This window comes from Pogona vitticeps, chromosome 1 (genome assembly GCF_051106095.1).
Source record: "Pogona vitticeps strain Pit_001003342236 chromosome 1, PviZW2.1, whole genome shotgun sequence".
In the NCBI taxonomy this organism is placed as follows: Eukaryota; Metazoa; Chordata; class Lepidosauria; order Squamata; family Agamidae; genus Pogona; species Pogona vitticeps.
Genome location: NC_135783.1, coordinates 141,536,498 through 141,555,573, shown reverse-complemented (window position 1 = coordinate 141,555,573; position 19,076 = coordinate 141,536,498). Strand labels below are relative to the sequence as shown.

At 41.1% G+C, this 19,076-nt stretch overlaps 1 protein-coding gene across 2 annotated transcripts; it reads left to right on the top strand.

Annotated features, from left to right (window-relative positions):
- Positions 1-7,185: 7,185 nt before the first annotated feature.
- LAPTM4A (lysosomal protein transmembrane 4 alpha) lies at positions 7,186-18,868 on the top strand. Of its 2 annotated transcripts, none has more exons than XM_020784284.3 (7): positions 7,186-7,484; positions 11,191-11,311; positions 15,040-15,116; positions 15,221-15,343; positions 15,525-15,620; positions 16,281-16,379; positions 18,131-18,868. In XM_020784284.3, exons 1-7 carry the CDS (start codon positions 7,386-7,388, stop codon positions 18,203-18,205), a joined length of 690 nt encoding a protein of 229 aa, XP_020639943.1. In that variant the 5' UTR covers positions 7,186-7,385; the 3' UTR covers positions 18,206-18,868. The 2 variants fall into 2 exon arrangements, with proteins under 2 accessions (XP_020639943.1, XP_078244761.1); XM_078388635.1 differs by lacking the exon at positions 7,186-7,484 and adding an exon at positions 8,958-10,704.
- The last annotated feature ends 208 nt before the right edge of the window (positions 18,869-19,076 follow it).

Genomic DNA, 19,076 nt, shown 5'->3' with positions numbered 1-19,076 from the left:
CAGATCCCGCATCCAGATATTCTTATATCACAGATGTGGTCTCCCTCCGGGGCAATTTCCTGCACTAATTCTCCATACAGGAGATATTTTGGAATCCGACCAACAGCCATTCTCACAACATGCCCAAGCCAACGTAGACGTCACTGTTTCAGTAATGTATCCATGCTAAAAATTCCAGCTTGTTCTAGGACTACTCTATTTGGAACCTTGTCCTGCCAGGTGATACCAAAAATGCATCAGAGACAACGCATATGGAACGTGTTCAGCTTCCTCTCCTGCCGTGCACGAAGGGTCCAGGACTCACTGCAGTACAGGAGTGTGCTCAGGACAAAGGCTCTATAGACCTGGATCTTGGAGTATGCCGTCAGCTTCTTATTGAGCCATACTCTCTTTGTGAGTCTAGAGACTGCTTTGCCAATGCGTTTATCCAGCTCGACATCTAGAGACAGAGTGTCAGAGATCGTTGAGCCATGGTACACAAAATCATGAACAACCTCCAATTCTTGTGTAGAGATGGTAATAGAGGGATGTGAGTCCACACCCTGGCCCATGACTTGTGTTTTCTTCAGGCTGATTGTTAATCCAAAATCTTGGCAGGCCTTACTAAAATGATTCATACATTGTTGGAACACTTCAGCAGAGTGGGCAACAACAGCTGAATCATCAGCAAAGAGGAAGTCCCGTATGCATTTCAGCTGGACTTTGGCCTTTGCTCTCAATCTAGAGAGATTAAAGAGCTTTCCATCTGATGTAGTCCAGAGATAGACACCTTCTGTTGCAGTTCCAAAAGTGTGCTTCAGCATGACAGCAAAAAAGGTCCCAAACAGAGCTGGCGTGAGGACACAGCCCTGTTTCACTCTGCTTCGGATGTCAAAGGGATCCACTGCTGAGCCATCAAAAACTACAGTGCCCTTCATTCCCTCATGAAAGGACCTGATGATGTTAAGGAGTCGAGTTGGACATCCAATCTTGGGAAGTATTTTAAAAAGGCCATCCCTGCTAACCAAATCAAAGGCCTTTGTGAAGGCCACAAAGAGTGGCTGTTGTTCCCTACATTTCTCCTGCAACTATCTATGGGAGAATACCATGTCAGTGGTGGATCTACTGTATTAAGTCACCTGTATGTAGCATAGTCTCTGGTTCCATCTAGTGAGAAGACCTGGTAATACATCTTGGGAATGTGTATTTCTTGATTTTATATACAACTTACCAAAATATATATACAGTGGACCCTTGACTTACAGACGGCTTGACTTACAGACTTTTTGAGTTACAGGCTTCTCTGGCCGCAAAATTTAGGTTTGACTTGCAGACTGAGATTTGACTTACAGACCAGAAAAAACCCAAAATGGAACAAAAACGGTCTATTACGGGATTAATCGGTTTTCAATGCACTGTAGGTCAATGGAGACTTGACTTAACAGACTTTTTGACTTGAGAACTGCCTTCCAATACGGATGAAGTTCTCAAGTCAAGACCCCACTGTATATAAAATATAACTTGGCATAAACCCACCAGCAGCAGCAGCACAGGAGAACAAATGCACATCTACCTTTTGCTGGCCAAAAAGTTCTGAAAATCTTCTATTTCTCCAAAGACAGGATGCCTCCACAACACAGACCACACCAAACAAAGGATACCCCACAACACAGACCACAGTTGCTCCTCTCGAAGTCAATCTTGGAACGGCATGTGGAAAAGTGAACCCAGGCTGCATTGGGGAGGCTTTTTAAACCTTCCCAGCACAATGCAAAATGCATCCTGGATATTAACAGTTGAGATTTGAACCAAAACAACAACAAAAAACTTGAAGACATTCATCTTGTGAAAAAGCGTCCGTTAAAACAATTGTCTTGCGAGTCATCGACCCAAATGTAAAAAAAATCGTCTTGCGAAACTCATCCCTAAAAACAATCGTCTTGAGAGTCATCGACCCAAATGTCAAAAACAATTGTCTTGCGAAAATCATCCATAGAAGAAACCGTCTTGCGAAGCGCCACAGCAATCACAAAAACCAATTGTCTTGCAGGTTTACCGTTCCGCGAGGCAATCGTGTTGCGAGGCACCACTGTATTTATTTTTCTTTCAGGCAGCAGATAAATGAATGTGAGTGTACTGATCACATGGACACCATGGTCCCACTGTGTTGAGTGAGTAGGTAAAGGGAGCCATGACTCAAAAAAGTTTAGGATTCACTGGGTTTAGGATTAGAGAGAGAGCTGGACCATAAAGAAAGCTGACCACCGAAGAATTGATGCCTTTGAATTGTGGTGCTGGAGGAGGCTCTTGAGAGTCCCCTGGACTGCAAAGAGAACAAACCTATCAATTCTAAAGGAAATCAACCCCGAGTGCTCATTGGAAGGACAGATCCTGAAGCTGAGGCTCCAGTACTTTGGCCATCTCATGAGAAGAGAAGACTCCTTGGAAAAGACTTTGATGTTGGGAAAGTGTGAAGGCAAGAGGAGAAGGGGATGACCGAGGATGAGATGGTTGGACAGTGTCATCGAAGCGACCAACATGAATTTGACACAACTCCGGGAGGCGGTGGAAGATAGGAGGGCCTGGCGTGCTCTGGTCCATGGGGTCACGAAGAGTCGGACATGACTAAACGACTGAACAAACAAACAAAGGATTAGAGATGGATTTAGGGTTAGAGTTTGCTTACATTCTGGTTTATGACTGTGTTTTATTTTATTTATTTATTTATTTATTTTATATCCCGCCTATCTAATCAATTAAGATTACTCTAGGCGGCTTTTAAAGGCTAGTGCTAGTGTTATGACAGGAGTTAAGGTTTGTTTTAGTGTTAGGTTTAGACCTAGGGCTACATCTACAGTTAGGGCTTGTGTTAGGATTGGGGTTTCTCCTAAGGTGAGGGTTAAGGCTGGGGTTAGTATTAGGGTAAGTGTTATTATAACTTGGTACTCAAAGCATTTTCTATAGGTGTTGAATGGCCCTTCTTTACAATGCCAGTATCCTCTTCTTGGGCTTCAACTGAACTTGAAACAGGTAATAACAAACTGGCTCCACAGATAACTGCAACTAACTCCATGCCTGGATCTAGTGGTGAAATACCCAACCTATATTCGGTCCCAAATCTTCTTGCCCTGAATGCTGCAGATTTGTGGGGAGAGCAGTCTCTTCCCAAGACTGATCCCAGGAGAAGTTAGGTGTGCCCAGTTTTCTTTTGTCTCTCTCTCCCTGAATACTCTTGTTCCTTCTTCCCCTTTCTGCCATTCTCCCCAATAAAGAGATTTCCTCCTCTTCTTACTCCTCCACTCTCTTTCAGCAACTTCTCTCGGAACCTTAAAAGTGATTGTGATGTTCACTCTCATGGCCCGTTTGTCTCCCCAAACACAGAGCTCACAAAGGCAAACCAAAACCTCTTGACATGCTGCCACCAGTTGATCTCCTTATCAACTTACTTTACTTAGAAAAGATGAGGGTCCATTCAGTACTGAATTTTTAATAGAACAGGTTTATTGATTGCAATTGGTTTCTGGAACAATTCATAAGGACATTCTTCAAGTTTCCTCAAGCTTCAATATTAACCTTTTATATTAATTACCACAGTTCTCACTCAGACTAATCACTCCTCAGACTCCTCCTTCACTCTCTGATTCCTAACACCGACTCTGACTCAGAATGAACTTAACTAAACTCCTCCTCTCAGGCTCTGCCTTTTAACATCTCGCTCGGCCCCGCCTCTTAACCACATTAACATATACCATGAATAATCCATAACTTACAATGCATATCTTAGGGTGTTCGCCACAGTGATCCATTCTCCTTTCCATGGATCCTCTTTGATTAGTTCTGTCCAATCTTCCTTTGCCCAGCACTCCTCAGAAAATGTTCTGCCTGCGCTATTCCCTTTATTCCCCTTGCCACAAACAGTCTCTTCCAATGGTTTTTCCTTCCCCCAACATTCCAGAGTTCCTAGATTCAAATCAGTCATCCCTGCCCTCAAATCCGTTAACGCAGGATTTTTGTCATCCAACGCTTCAGGTTTTGGGGTTGGAGGGGATGGCATACCAATGGGTTCTCTCTCTTTCTCACACTCCTGTTCGTAAGGGAGCCTTCCCCTGTACTTCCCTGCAGGTTTTCCATTTAACCAGAGGCTGCTTCCCTCTGAGATGTCAGGCCACAAGTGTGTTTCCATTAAGCCACCTGAATATAATATAGTCTCTGGTTCCATACAGTGGTCAGTCCTGGTAAAACGGTTTGGGAAAATATATTTCTCTATGCATGTTTTTTAATTTCTATTTTTTTTAGGCAATGGATAATTAAAACTGGAGGTACTGATCCTACAGATACAGTGGTCCTACTGTATCGGGGAGCTGTGGCCAGTAAATTAAGGGAGCTGTGAATCAAAATTTTGGGAACCACTGCCCTAACTTTAAGAAAAAGTGGAACTAGGCTTTTGGAAGTAGTGTAATTAGAGCTGCCACTTTTAGAAACTGCCCTGCTCCTCTGGTTTTCTATGTTGGCGTGACAAACTGAAATTAAGTAACTGAAGCTTTTTTTAGCATGAGACATAAATAGATAGACCCAACTAAAATAGAGTCTTTAAATCAATGGGATTTACCTAAGTGTTGTTTTATCATTCAGCAATTGTTATGTTATTGTGCAGCAGAGTAAATCAATATTCTACAAGGCTATTTTTAAAAAGTGGCCAGCCCAAACAAAAAAATTTATAACTTTGAAACTGAACTTTCGATCATCAACAAATTTGGTACAGATGCAAGAGACAGATTGCTATTGCTTTGTTCCTAATTTGGGGATGTTTGGACAAAAGGTTTTCAATGGATGGTTTTTTAAAAAGGAAAATTGTTTTGGCACCACTCCTGTGCAAGAACAAGTGACTCTACATGTCCCCAGATTCAAAATAGCTCAAACAAATTGAAAACACCAATTTTGCTTGTTTTGAAAGAAAATGGTTTGTTCCACCTGCTTTTTTTTAATTTGGAAAGAATCCAGCCTGCAGGGGCTGCAATCCTTATCCCCCCCCCCAAAAAAAAAAGGCTTTTCAAAAAGGAAAAACTATGACTTTGTTATAAACTTAGCAAGCTTGGCTTAACAGCAAGAGATGCAAAATAGATACATCGTTGCAGGTTTGTGGGCCAATGTCTGGAGGACAACAAAAGATCACAAAAACAGTTGGAAGACATGTTTTCCTTGAAGAGTAAAAAACAAAACAAAACCCTGTCTTGCTGTCTTGCGTTGTGGATGGGAATTGTATTACTCAACATTAGCCAAGATTTGGTGTTTATATCCTGGACAGGTCCTGCCATAGGGCCCGTCCAGACTTGGCTTTTTGGGTGTGGGGTGGATCAGGCTACAAGTGGTCTGTTCAGGTAAGGGGGAACATCTGGTACACTCCTCCAATACCAACAATAAATGACCCTTGTAGCCTGATTAGCTATCAATTGAGAGCTTTTCTAGATTGTCTGTGGAGGGCCAAGTAAAGCGAAAGCACTTTTTACTTTGCTCTTCCCTCCCTTCATTCCTGCCATTTCATTTTCCTTCTTCCCTGCTTCCGTTCTCTTCTTCTTCCCCCACTCTGATTTGGAATCTGCAGCCACAGTTTTGACGCTGCTGGAGGGTGCTTTCTCCCAGCTAAACAGAGCATGCCAAAAAATACAATCCTTATCACTGGGCGAGAAAGATCCGCAGTAGGTCTTAAAGGGGAAGGATGGCTTGATCTAAACACATGGTTGTGGGCTTTTTAAAAAAACAGTGTCCTCACAATCCATAGACCATATCTAAATGCTAGTGCGGGAAAGGCTTATAATTTCAACCATGCTCACTACCATTCACAAAATGACACCAAGCAAAGGAAAATCCCAGAACTAGACTTTTTTTCATCAGTTAACCATTTCTCATCCAAACATGAAACAATTGTCATGGCTGTTCTTTGACAAGAATGAATAGTAGTGAATGCAAGACAGTATACTGTGTAGACCATCTTGACGGCTGCCATTGGTGTTGTCAACATTTAGGCAGCCTTTTGCTATGTAAAGCTTGGCACCTTTTTTCCAGCTGGCAAAGCGGGCATGGTATTATGCAGCAATATTGGTCATTTCCTGGCATTTTGAATTGTGGACACAATATCCCACATTCACAAACAGGATGTTTTCCAAAAATTGAATTGACTCAGTCGATCTATGCTAGTTGAAACAAACAATTGGATCTAAACCAAAGAGATGGGGATGAGACTCCTCTTGCACCAGGGTCTGGAAACAAAGTTAGTAATCAGACCTGGGAATGTTACACAGATGTGAAATAAGTGAGATCTCTGTACGCTTTTAGCTTTTCCTGGAAAAAGCAAGAAAACATTTTAGCAAACCTGAAAAACTTATTCATCTTAGTACAGTAATGGAGGAAGTAACCATAGCAGGTAAGTCAAGTGCGTTGGTCTCTTTTGTGACTTCAGTATTTTAAGGAACGCAAAGAGATTACACCAACATAGCACAGAGTCTTTTATAGTACAACACTTATATCTCCTGTTCCACCATCTTGCCTTTCTAAATCAGTTTTAGTTACTTTGATGTTGTCTTTTTTTGTATGTCTGTCGTAATTTCGGGTTTTGTATAATTTTTTAAAGTTTCTTAAAATGTCACTTATTTTATCATGTTATGAATCGCCCACAGGTGGCCCTGGTAGTCAGATAGTCGGTAGAAAAGTCAAATAAATAAATAAATAAATATTCTTCATATCTTTCGCTCATTCTTGTTTTGTCTGGGCCTGACAACGAACGGCATGGGTCGACGAGGCTTCCCTGAAGGCGAAAAACAACAACACCCCCCTTCATGTCTGGAGGTGCTGTGGGTGCTTCGTGGGGGGGGGATGAGTGAAGAGAGGGATGCCCTTCCTCTTCACGGTCCTTTTCAAGTCTTCCTTGCCTTCAGGGACACCCCGCCTCCCCCCGTCTTCCCTAACCCCAGCAGCCCTCCGTCCCTCCCGGCTCGGGTCGCCAATCCCACCGAGAGCCGTTGGGACGAAAGCAGGCCCTCAGGCGGACCCCAGCCCATGATTGGGGTGGGGGAGGGGGCGGGAAAGGAGGAGCCTGAACTGAAGAAACGCGGCGAGACCCTGCCCACCCCCCTCTTCCCCCTCTCCAACGAACGAGAGGCGGGCACTCCTCTCTGAGGAAGGAGGGACTGGCCCGTTTCCCTGCCCGTAACCGGTGGCCCCGCCCCTCTCTCCAGAAGGGAAACGCTCCGTTCCCTCTTTCTCTCGGTCGAGTGGGCAGAGCGGCCGCCCGTTCCTTCGCCCCGGGGGCCGCCCCCCCTCGCGCGGGTTGTGAGGCGGCGGCGACGGCGACGGCGACGACGACGCCTTCCGTTGGACGAGAGGGGGAAGGAGCCGGGACCGAGACGACCATGACGTTCAAGCGGAGCCGGGATCGTTTCTATAGTACTCGGTGCTGCGGCTGCTGCCATGTCCGCACGGGGACTATCATCTTGGGCACTTGGTATATGGTGAGAGAGGGAATTTCGAAGGCGGAGGTGGCAGCGGGGAAGGAGGGAGGAAAGGGTGCCTGTTGCGTTACTGCGCATGTTCTGAGAAAGGAGGGTCGGGGGGGCGGCTTGCTTCGGTGGTGATGAGGTTCCGGCCGATGTTCTACACTGCGCATGCGGGCGGCTCAGCCTGCGTCACCGCGGTCTGATGGCAGGGAAGCGGCGCTTTCATGTAGCGGTGGCCTGTCGCGCATGCGCGTTCTATTCGAGGAGAGGTCGGAACAGAAGTGATGATTCGCGGTGTCTTTGGGGGTTCTGACTGTAATCCATGGACACGAAAGCTTACATTAAAATATAAGTGTTAGTCTTTAAGGTGCCAAATGTTTTGTCTCTTTTTTGTTCTGTTTTGTTTCTTTGGATTTTTATTTATTTATTTTTTGATTTGATTTGATTTGATTTGTACCCTGCCTATCTGGACTACCAGACCACTCTAGGCGGCTGGAGTGATTGGCGATTTTGCCTGATAGGCTTGCTCGGAGTAACAGGGCTACCTCTTCTAAAACTACAACATATTTCTGTTGCTCCTGGTCTGGAGCCCTCCTCAGTGGAGAGGCTAGAGGGATCATTGAACAGAGTAGTTCTTGCATTTCATCAAAGTTACGCCTAGTCCTGCCTCTTCGTTTCCCACCGTACCTAGCCAGATCTTTTCAGGAAGTCCACAGTCAAGGTGTGAGAGCAATCACCCTCTTTTGCCCTTGCTTCATAACAATTTATTGAGTGGCTGCCAACCCAAAGGTTTGGTTATGGCTACTGAGAGACTTCTGTGAATGTGTTCACCTCTTAAAGTCATCTAAGGTGTGGTCTGTTACCACATCACAGTGAAGCAACTGGCAAACATAATGTGGTGTCATAAACTTGCTGCTAATTAATTGCATCACATAATGCTTAGGCCTCCTTGTAATGTGAGAATAGGGTTGTGTTTCCTGCTGTCTGAACCCCTGTGCTGGTTTGCACGAGGAGGGGTTGGAATGTCTAGCTTACCGGCAAGAATGTCATTTCCAGCACATGTCCTTTTTCTTTCTTTTACAGAATCTCCTGTTTTTACAGTTTTGAACTGCTGGCAGACAATTCATGACCTGCTTACAGTCTGTTCAATCTGGTTTCATTGTTTGTTTTGTTTCTTCCTTTCATTAGGAAGAGATTACATCTTCAGGCTAGGTAGGAGGGACTATTTGATCAGTCCTGCACTTTCCACACAACAGTAGTTTTAGAAAGCATTTGTGTGACTCTGCATAAGGCAGCCCGGAAGATAAGAATTTGACAAAGCACTTAATTGACAGGGAATTGGTCACAAATGTGTCACAGGGGAATTTGTTTTATATTTTACAATCTCTTCTTGTTCTTCTGAGCCTGGCAGGAAAATGTGGGGTTAACTTCACAGAGGATTAGAAAGAAGACATATTCTTCTAAGTTGCATTTCTTATGCTATAGGTCCAGAGTGGGAGAATGGTGCTTCAGTGATCGATCTGTTCTTGACTGGGTAGTGTACTCCCACACTACTGAAAAGAGTGTTTGATAAGGATACCCTAGTAAATATTTTGTAGTTTAGGGAGGAAGTGAAAAATGGTACCTTTCAGCTGTGAAGGCTAAGCACATGTGTATGAAAATCAGAGTGAATTTGATTTAAATCAAAACAATTAAAAAATTTTAAATATCAGATTTTTTAATTTAAATCAATTTGGCTTTTTAAAAAACCTTTGATTTTTATCCACCCTGTTGAAAACATTTACACCCTCATTTAACTTACAAAACTTACAAGAAATTCTGCTAGAATTAGTAGAAATTACTTGTGTTCAGGATATGGATGTTGGCGAGCCAGTGTTAATTACACATATTAAAAGTCTCAATCACAGATATTTAACCTGCAAAATTTAGAGGAGAGCTATGCCTGATTAAAATTAGGAAAATTAGTTAACGAACTTTAAAAAAAAACATGTCTGAACTCATGTTGTAAAATAAAGATGCTCCTTTGGGAAAGTTTAATAGTTTTGCCTGGGAATGGGAGTTTCATATTTTTTAAGACTACAAATCCCATAATTTCCCATTCTGGGAATTATGCATGATATATGGATAGGCACCTAAAGGTAGTTTACCTGGGAAAAGTTACTGCTTAAACTGTATGGTTTACAGTTAATTAAGGCTATTCTGCCCAATTACCTGAGAGGAAGTCCAGCTGGGCTGTTTTATTTCTGAGTTGATTTGTAGGATTATGCCAAATGCTGTTTTTCATAGTGGGTCTTTCATAAAGAAATTATGGCAGATTAATATTTTAAAAATTAGATTGTTATTTCGTTGCATTTGACCAAACTACTTGTTATATTTAGGTTGTATTTTTTTAATTTTAACACTTTATAATGCTTTTCTGATAGATTTTAGATAGTTTATATAAATGTATTAACGGAACAGATTTCCATAAAAATGGTTTAATGAAAGAGTAGACAAGATGCAACGGCGTAGGAGGAAGGAACTTCTTGAATACTACAGCTGTCCTTGCCCCAGATCAGGGTGATTATTTGGTAGGCTTGTGATGGCAGTTGACAGGGGAAAAACTGCTGAATTTGTGTTCTTTGTTTCGACCCAGAAAGCTCTTGCGTTATCAAATACAAGATGGAATGTTTTTCAGTAGCAGTCATCCAAGGGATTAAAAGAGGAAAAAGTTCACAGGCTGTTTGGACTACAAATTATTACATAATTCCTGTTCTCTTCTATTCATGAGGCATTTTTATTTTGTTTACGTTACAGATTAGAATAAATGTATTAAACTAAGCTAAACCAAATCCTCTTTTGCAAACTTGAAGGAGAATGTTGTGGTCCGGTTTATAAAATGGTGTTTTTTTCTGTTAGCTTGGCAGTATTAAGACTCCCTTTTCCTTCAGTTCTGTGAAATTTAGTGTTATCAGAATTAAACTAGAATAATTCAAAATAGCAGTGTAGAGGCTAGGTGTTACTATACTCTTACCCTAGGGTTCTCTAATATTCAGAAACATTCAACATTGTACTATAGTAACATTTGCAGTCTCAAGTCTACTAAAAACAAAGAAGCAGGCTTATGAAATGGAGATGTAAAACTGTCTAAATAATAAAGTTATTTTTGTTGTTGTTGTTTATCTTGCACTACAACAGACCAGATTGCTTGATCCAAGCAACACTTGCTGTTTCCGTAGAATTATCATTTCTTTAGGTAATGAAGAATTTTGGCCAGAATTTTTTGAAAACTGACACTGCCTGAATACTTTGTAGTGTTCCCAGTAGATATAAATTTGTGCCAACTGACTATACTGTCCTTTGTTCTTATGGATCAGACTACCCCAACTGTACTCCCATCGTCAGCCTGCTCATAGGTAGTGACATGAGTTTCAGTCTGTCATACATAGACTGCCAGGATAGAGAAGGCCGATACAAATGTACTATATGGCATAGGTGGTGTGAAGGATACAACTGTAATGCAGAAAAAACATCAAGGTAACACTTCCTAGAGGTATTGCTTTCAAAACCTACATTGTCCCAGTGGCCCCGTCCATTTCAGCATTGTGTGAGAATTGAAATAACACCTTCTGGCTTGCTTTTCTTCTCTCCACCCCCCTTTACTGTTTCAATGTTAAGAAGTAATGTTTTGCTATATCAAATGTTGTTTTCTGGAAATGATGGCATCTCTTTTCACTTGTAGGTTGTGAACCTGCTGATGGGCATTCTGCTGACAGTTGAAGTAACTCACCCAAATACAGTGCCACAAGTCGATATCCAATATGAAGTTATTGGTAACTACTATCCCTCTGAGAGGGTGGCTGGTAGGTGTATAATCTTCTTCTTTTAGGGAGTAATAATCATGTTTTTCCAGGAAACATTTTGCAGTATAAAGACATTTAAAGATTTATTGGTGAGATAATGTTGACAGCGTTTGAACCTCTTGGTTTTGCTTTTTCATCAAATTCATATTTTTTAACTGGCATTAACTCCTCCATTCCAGGCTTCCTATATACCTGAGAATATGGGAGAAGAAAGTGTGTAAAAGGGATATTTCAGCACAGCAACAGCTATTAGTCTGAATCCATATACTGTGAATAAAAGTTCCTGTACAAATAAGGTGGAACCTGCTTTTAGGTCTCTAGAACTGGAGAATTATTAATCAATATCTTTATTGTTGATTTAACCATTCAAACATAACTAGTATTACAATTAAAACATATGTAGAATTAGGAATATGTATACCTGTGGTTTAAGACAACATCTTAAAAAGCAGAGACATCACCTCACCAACAAAGGTCCACATAGTCAAAGCGATGGTTTTTCCTGTAGCAATATATGGAAGTGAGAGCTGGACCATAAAGAACGCTGACCGCCAAAGAATTGATGCTTTTGAATTGTGGTGCTGGAGGAGACTTTTGAGAGTCCTTGGACTGCAAGAACAAACATATCAATTATGAAGGAAACCAACCCTGAGTACTCACTGGAAGGACAGATGCTGAAGCTGAGGCTCTGATACCTTGGGCATCTCATGAGAAGAGAAGACTCCCTGGAAAAGACCCTGATGTTGGGAAAGTGTGAGGGCAAGAGGAGAAGGGGATGACAGAGGATGAGATGGTAGGACAATGTAATCGAAACTACCAACATGAATTTGACCAAACTCCGGGAGGCAGTGGAAGACAGGAGGGCCTGGCGTGCTCTGGTCCATGGGGTCATAAAGAGTCGGAAATGACTTAACGACTAAACAACAACAATACCTGTGGAGTGTTAGCTTAAGAATACAGTGTTAACAAGTTAAGAAATATAAATATATGCATTAACAGAATACTGGGTTAAAGATAACGTACAAACAAGTTAAAACACACATGATTTCAAAGAAATTAAGTCCTTTTAATTAACCATGTGGGTTTTTACAATAATTTTCTCAATTTTGGGGCAGATACTGTACTGCCAATATTGCTACTGTTACAGTTTAATATCAGATAATGGATAGATGATTTTATTTGGGTCTTTTTTAACCTGGATGTTTCTTCTAGTAAATTACTCTTTATGTTCTGTATATAAAAAGCAATTACAGTAAGTAAGGTATATCTGCTACTGCTTAGACTCCACGTATTTAAAAAAATTATGCTATTGATTTGTAGGTATAGCAAAGGCGTAAGTTGAAATCTTGCTGCCAAAAATACTTTTCTAAGTGAAGACGAAGACATCCCCCTCGTGCCGCTTTCGGAAGCCTCCTGGGGCTATTTCAGCAGTAAAAATGCACCTCTAAAAGCGGCGCTTTGCTGTGGGGGTGGCGTGAGGGGGGGCACGGGGGCGGTCCTGTCCCTGACGCCCACCCACCCCCACCCCAGCAAAGTGCCGCTTTCAGAGACTTTGGCAGTGCATTTACACTGCCGATTTAGCTGCTAGGCAAGCTTCTAAGAGCAGCAGCAGCACCTGCCCGTCAGCTGTAAGGCGGGGAGGGGGAGGGGCTGGAGCAGGGAAGATAGCTCCAATTCTTTTCTGGGATGATCGCTTCCCCCCCTCATCGCAAGCTCTGCAAAAATGGAGCATTTGCGATGAGGGGGGGAAGCCATCGGGGGGGGAAGCCATTATCGCAATGCAATTTTTCCTATAGGAAATCTTCATCGCTATGTGGATTCTTTGTTAAACGGGGCACCCGTTAAGCGAGGCACCACTGTAGTTGCTTACTTCCACATCATCAGTAGTAGCCAAGAACTGTAACTGTAACATTTTTGAATGCTACAGACTGCTAAATCTGTCACAGGGCATACCCTCCCTCTGTTGTCATCTCGATACCCACACCGAAACACAAGCCAAAATTTGAACCACATAATACTTCTCCTCCAGCGCTGGATAGCTCAGTGGTTTAGGTCTCTGGCTGTGGAGCCAGACGTTGGAAGTTGAGTTCCCCACTGGGCTTCCTTGACAGGGGCTAAACTCGATGATCCATAGGGTCCCTTCGAGCTCTACATTTCCAAGATTATTAGGGAGGCATCTCGTGTATAACTAGAAATGCAATTTAAATTCTCTTGTAATTAGAGCAATATTACTTCTTCTTAAGTTAAAAATATAGTGAAATGTAGTTTATGTTTCTACTATTGGAAAACTGGACTGTTAAATTTGGGAGTGTGGATTCACAGAAGCTTGGAAAGAAATCTGTGTAAGTTGCTCATGGAACAATAAGGGATTCATGATTTCTAGTACTATTCTAGTGAATGTTGAAATCCTGCTTGTCAGACATCTGTGACCAGAGTCCCTGATGAGAAGACAGATGTCAAGCACATTCTCACTGGTTCCCAAAGTACTGGTACTGCTTTTCTAAGTGAAGGGGATGATATCTCATGTAAATAACTCATAAATTTATGGGATAATTTCAAAAAAACAGAAATAAGGGGGAATAATGAAATTTTAAATGTGTCCAGATATTGCTGAATATATAGGAAATATTTCCGTTTTTCCTTTATAGATTTGTGAGTCTGTTCCAAGGTTCTTATCTGGAGGACTTCTGTATGGAATTAAATCAAAGCTCACATTTGTTGTTCATAGTTAGCCACCCAGCTGTTTTGGGTGTCAGATTTCATTTGTTCTGTAATACATTTTTTTAGGAAGCCCGGAATTGTCCATCTGAAGATTAACTATGTTTAGAATGACAGGAGACTCAGAAGACCTGGGTTCAAATCCTAGCTCTGGGGGGGGAGGGGGTTGATGATAAAACTATTGCTTAAATATCTCATGTATCTTGAAAGCCTTGGTAGCCTCTCTGCTCATCAGGCTCTGTATATGGTGGCTCTCAAAAAATCTACCAGTTGCACAACTCCTTTTAGCTCCCACAGAGCTTAGCAAGTCCTGCCCACTTGTCCTTTGCAGTGGCTTCAGAGAAGAACATGCTATGCCTAGGAGGTGTGAGCTGAAACTCCTCTATAAAGACTTGGATTATTTATTTATTTTGGCTACAGAATCCTGGCTTGGTTAATTCCTGGTGACTTGTGGTATTTTTTGGGGGGGGGGGAATCAGAAAATCTCATGTTTAGGAAATAGATACCACATGGTCTCTCAGATGATTAATAACAAGATCTTTATAGTCATCCCTGTTTTATTTGTCAAAGCAAGACTGAAAGCTTGTTACTAGCATAATTTCTGACTGAAAGGTAACATGTAATTATGAGAAGCTGTATACTGACATGTTTAAGAAATAGATCATGAATGATGTACAATTAGACACTCAGAAACTTATGCTGATAAGTGACATTACCCTATATGGACACGAAGTTTTTTCTACATATAAGCAATTGATTCATTTGTTTTTTTAACCAGAGAGACCTATTACATTGTTAAGATTATTGCTACATTCTAGTACACAGTGCTTTTAATTGGTGCAGAGTTCTTGTCATTTGTCTTTTTCTATTATCTTCCAGTCCATTTGACAATCAGCAAGCTAATATAATTTAAGATAAAGCATTAATAAATTCTGAACACAGCGTATTTTAAAACGTTTGCCTTTATATACCTTTATTTTTAAAATTATTCTTTTTTTTTCCTCCATCAGAAAATGCATGTGTTCTCTTTGCCATTTCACTTCTCATGTTCACAATTAGCGCTATGATGGTGTATGGAGCAATTGCTGTAAGTACATATAAACATGTTTACTTGTTTGTTTGTTTGTTATATGTGACAATAGCTCTCTGTACTATTAAAGTGAGTAATTTTTTTCTTTTCTCTGTTCCTAGCATCGAGTTGGCTGGCTGATTCCATTCTTTTGCTACCAGCTCTTTGATTTTGTTCTCAGCTGTCTGGTTGCTATAAGTTCCTTGACATACCTACCAAGAATAAAAGACTACTTGGATCAGCTGGTAAGTATGACACACTTGGGGGTGTAAGTGAGACACAAATCTGATGACAGCTCACACCAGCCAGGGCAGGAACTGGAGGACAGAGCTACCCGGTTTTCTTCCATGAAAAGTCAGGGGGAGTTTGGTGGTGCTGTACTGTGACACTGGTATCTCTTTAAAACAGTTTTCTTGTCTTTATTAGCCTGAATTCCCCTACAAAGATGATCTCCTTGCCCTCGATTCAAGCTGCCTTCTGTTCATTGTTCTGGTATTCTTTGTTTGGGTCATCATTTTAAAGGTCAGTATATCGTGTTTTAGGGCAGCCACTCTCAACCCCCTTTTTAGCCATGGCCATAAGTACAGTATAAAAGAAATATAGGTCAAATCAGGATTATATAAACTGCATAATGAGCTTTATAAGGTGGTGTGTGAAGAATTATTTTCATTCTGCGGACCTTTTCAAATATACCAGGGTCCCCAGGGGGCCACATCTGGTTAGCTACTTCAACAGTTTTCCAACCCTAGACAACAGTTTTTGACAACTCCCTCACTTGGATTCCCTTGACTGGTTCAGAGCAACTAATTGTAATGATGAACTATTCATACTTTTTAATAATTCACCATTATTGTACTTCTGTGCTGTTTTGTTCTCCTGTGTGTGCCTTCTGCTGCTGTTGGCATACTGTCCAGCTAAAGTAAAGGTATTAAAACAGACTCTGATGTACTAGATATACGTGATCAATTTGGTGGTGTTCTTACTGTAGCACTTTCCTTAGAAAATGATGGCACTTATTTCCTCTGGAATGAACAACTTTAACAGTTTTCTCAGTATAGTTGGTGTGTGTGCGTGTGTTTCTGTGTATGTATGTATGTGCAGTCATCTTTGTGTAGATAGGTAATTCATCAATCTGCTGCTATTTTCCACACTCAGATGTCCTTCATTCCCTCCCCTTTGCAGGCCTACCTAATTAACTGTGTATGGAACTGCTATAAATACATTTGCAACAGAAACATGCCTGAAATAGCAGTCTACCCTGCATTTGAAGCACCTCAACAGGTAAAATCTTAAGAAGACCGATCTGATTAAGCCTGGCAGGGGGTGGAAGGCAAATTGTAGCATCCCTTCATGGATAGAATGCTGTACGGGAAGCATGAATGTGGGTGAGGCTTGGATGTAGCTAACGGTAACTTACAGGAAGAGGAGCAAGGGGAACAATCTGCTTTCAACTGGCACTCTCAGAAGGCCATGGTAAATGACTGAGTTAGCCAGGTGGTTTCTAGTGCTCGTTTCCAACTCAGCAAAGGAAAGGGGAATAGTGCTGCCCGCAGTGCCAGCTGAGAACCTGAGGCTGATTCCGCACTGTCTTTAAAGGGAAATCTCCACTGATCCAGATTTCAGCCATCTAGTTCAGTGGTTCTTAATCTTTGTTACTCGGATGTTTTTGAACTGCAACTCCCAGAAACCCCAGCCAGCACAGTTGGTGGTGAAGGCTTCTGGGAGTTGCAGTCCAAAACTCCTGAGTAACCCAAGGTTAAGAACCAGTGATCTAGTTGAATTAGCCACATGAGGGAAAGGTCACCTCTCCTAATTTGAGATCATCTTGTATGTAATTCTGAAGGAGACAGAGACAAAAGGTATTTGTACCAATCTCGGTACTTGCAGGCTTCCAAATTTGCATTTGTTTTTACATCGTGTAGAGTACAGTGGTGCCTCACTTAGCGATTGCTTCGTTTAATGACGAAATCGCTTAGCAATGACTTTTTTGGAGTGTTTTTACGCTTCGTTTAACAATGGTCCCTATGGGCAATTTTCGCTTAGTGATGGTTGGGACCATGCTTCGCACAGCGATTAAATTTTGGGTCCCCTGTTTCGCTTAACGATGATTTAAACAGCCTCATGTTTGCTTTTTTAAATGTTTTTCTGTTATTTATAAAGTTAAAGTTTACTGTTTAAAATTTTTGAAATCATAAAGTGCACTTAATAAACCCTTTGTTAACCAAATTTGACTTTGTTCTGACTCTTTTTTAATTTGTTGTATTCCCCCCCCCCCATTGAGATGCATTGAATAGGTTTCAATGCATTTCAATTGGGGAACTGTGTTTCGCTTAGCGATGTTTTCTATGGCGATTTTCGCTTAAGGACGGCAATTCATTCCTATTGGAACGGATTATCCGGTTTTCAATGCATTTCTATGGGAAACTGCGTTTCGCTTAGCGATGAAATCGCTTAGCAGCGATTTTTTTGGAACCAATTAACATCGTTAAGCGAGGCACCACTGTACTAAAGCTTTGACTAGTGGATAGGGTGGCAGACTAGGACAGGATTTGAATTACCACCTGGCCATGGAAACTCACTGAGGGAGTGGAACTGGTAAAAGCAGTCCTTAAATATCTTGCCTATCTTAAAAAAAATAGGGTTGCTATAAGTTGTTTATGACTTGATGGCACATAACTTAATAATTACATAAAGCCTACATTTTAAAAGTCAAAGTGAAATAATTGAATTTTTATGGGTATGTTTGAGTGTATTTGTGTGTATAAAAACAGCCTGCCTAGCCCAGTGCTTGGAAATGTTACTATTCTGAACGATGGTTTTTGGATTATAGTCTAAGAAAGAAAGAAAGGGAACATTTCCAAAATGCAGGTCTTGTCTCCTGATGCTACTGTTTTTTTTTTTTACAATACTATTGCATCTAAAACAGCCTGTGTTAGTGGCGGCTAAGAATGTAGATCCTTTAAATCAGCCTTGTGCACTCTATTGCTATCCAGAGATTGATGAACTACCACTACCTTCTTTTCCTGTTACAGTATGTATTGCCAACCTATGAAATGGCAATGAAGATGCCAGAGAAAGAACCACCACCTCCTTACTTACCTGCCTGAAGCAGCAAAACTTGTGATGAAACACCTGTACAAGCTTCATTTTTATACAGCAAGACGGCTTAAATATTTGAGGCTTTAGAAGCAACATTATATGATTAAGAGGCATTTGATATAATTTTACTAAATGAATTCCATATGGAAGTGACCCCATAGTAGCTTTAATTTCATTGATCTCCTTAATCCTCTTAAGCAAACAATTCTACAGGCACTTCTGTATCTGTATATAATTTCATTCGTACATATTCATTGACTCGTTTCACTTGGATAAATAAGGATTAGTCTGGGTGTTTGCAAGATCACGTGTTTTACAAATACAGATAAATTCTGAAGGACAATCAGAAGGCAAGATGACAGTTTGTGGGGATTTGTTTTTCTATTTTAATGAGCGCGAAGGAGTTAAGAATGTGGGATACAATTCCATACATATATTTACTTGGCATTTTGTCCTTTATCTTACCTTTTTCCTGTGTTATCCAATGCCTTGAAACAATATTTTCAGGAAGCCTGAAGTTGGCACAACATTGTGAAGTTTTTAACCATATGCTGTGAATGCAGGAAAAGTGCTCACAGAAATTACATTTGTGTCAGTTGCATGCTTCTAATTTGTATGCATTTCCATCTTTGTTTTTAAACGATGCTTTAATAAAACTTGTTTTAAAAAGAGTTTGAAAATGCATTGGTGGTAGATGATTCAAGCACTCAGTTAAAACCTGTATTATATGCAGGTGATCTTGAAATAGATAAAGTGCCACCAAACAAAAGCAATTATGGCCAGAAAATATACTGAGGAAACAAGCAGTAAAAATTCTCAGATGTTTTAGCAACAAATTGTTTTCACTACTTCTTTGTATTTTCAACCAATTTGCTAACC

Bases quoted from the DNA above. Each gene is read 5' to 3' on its own strand.
- LAPTM4A (XM_020784284.3), top strand. From the start codon at position 7,386: ATGACGTTCAAGCGGAGCCGGGATCGTTTCTATAGTACTCGGTGCTGC. The intron at 15,344-15,524 runs GTAAGTATGACA...TGTCTTTATTAG, and splicing joins AAGACTACTTGGATCAGCTG to CCTGAATTCCCCTACAAAGA. The intron at 15,621-16,280 runs GTCAGTATATCG...TCCCCTTTGCAG, and splicing joins TTTGGGTCATCATTTTAAAG to GCCTACCTAATTAACTGTGT.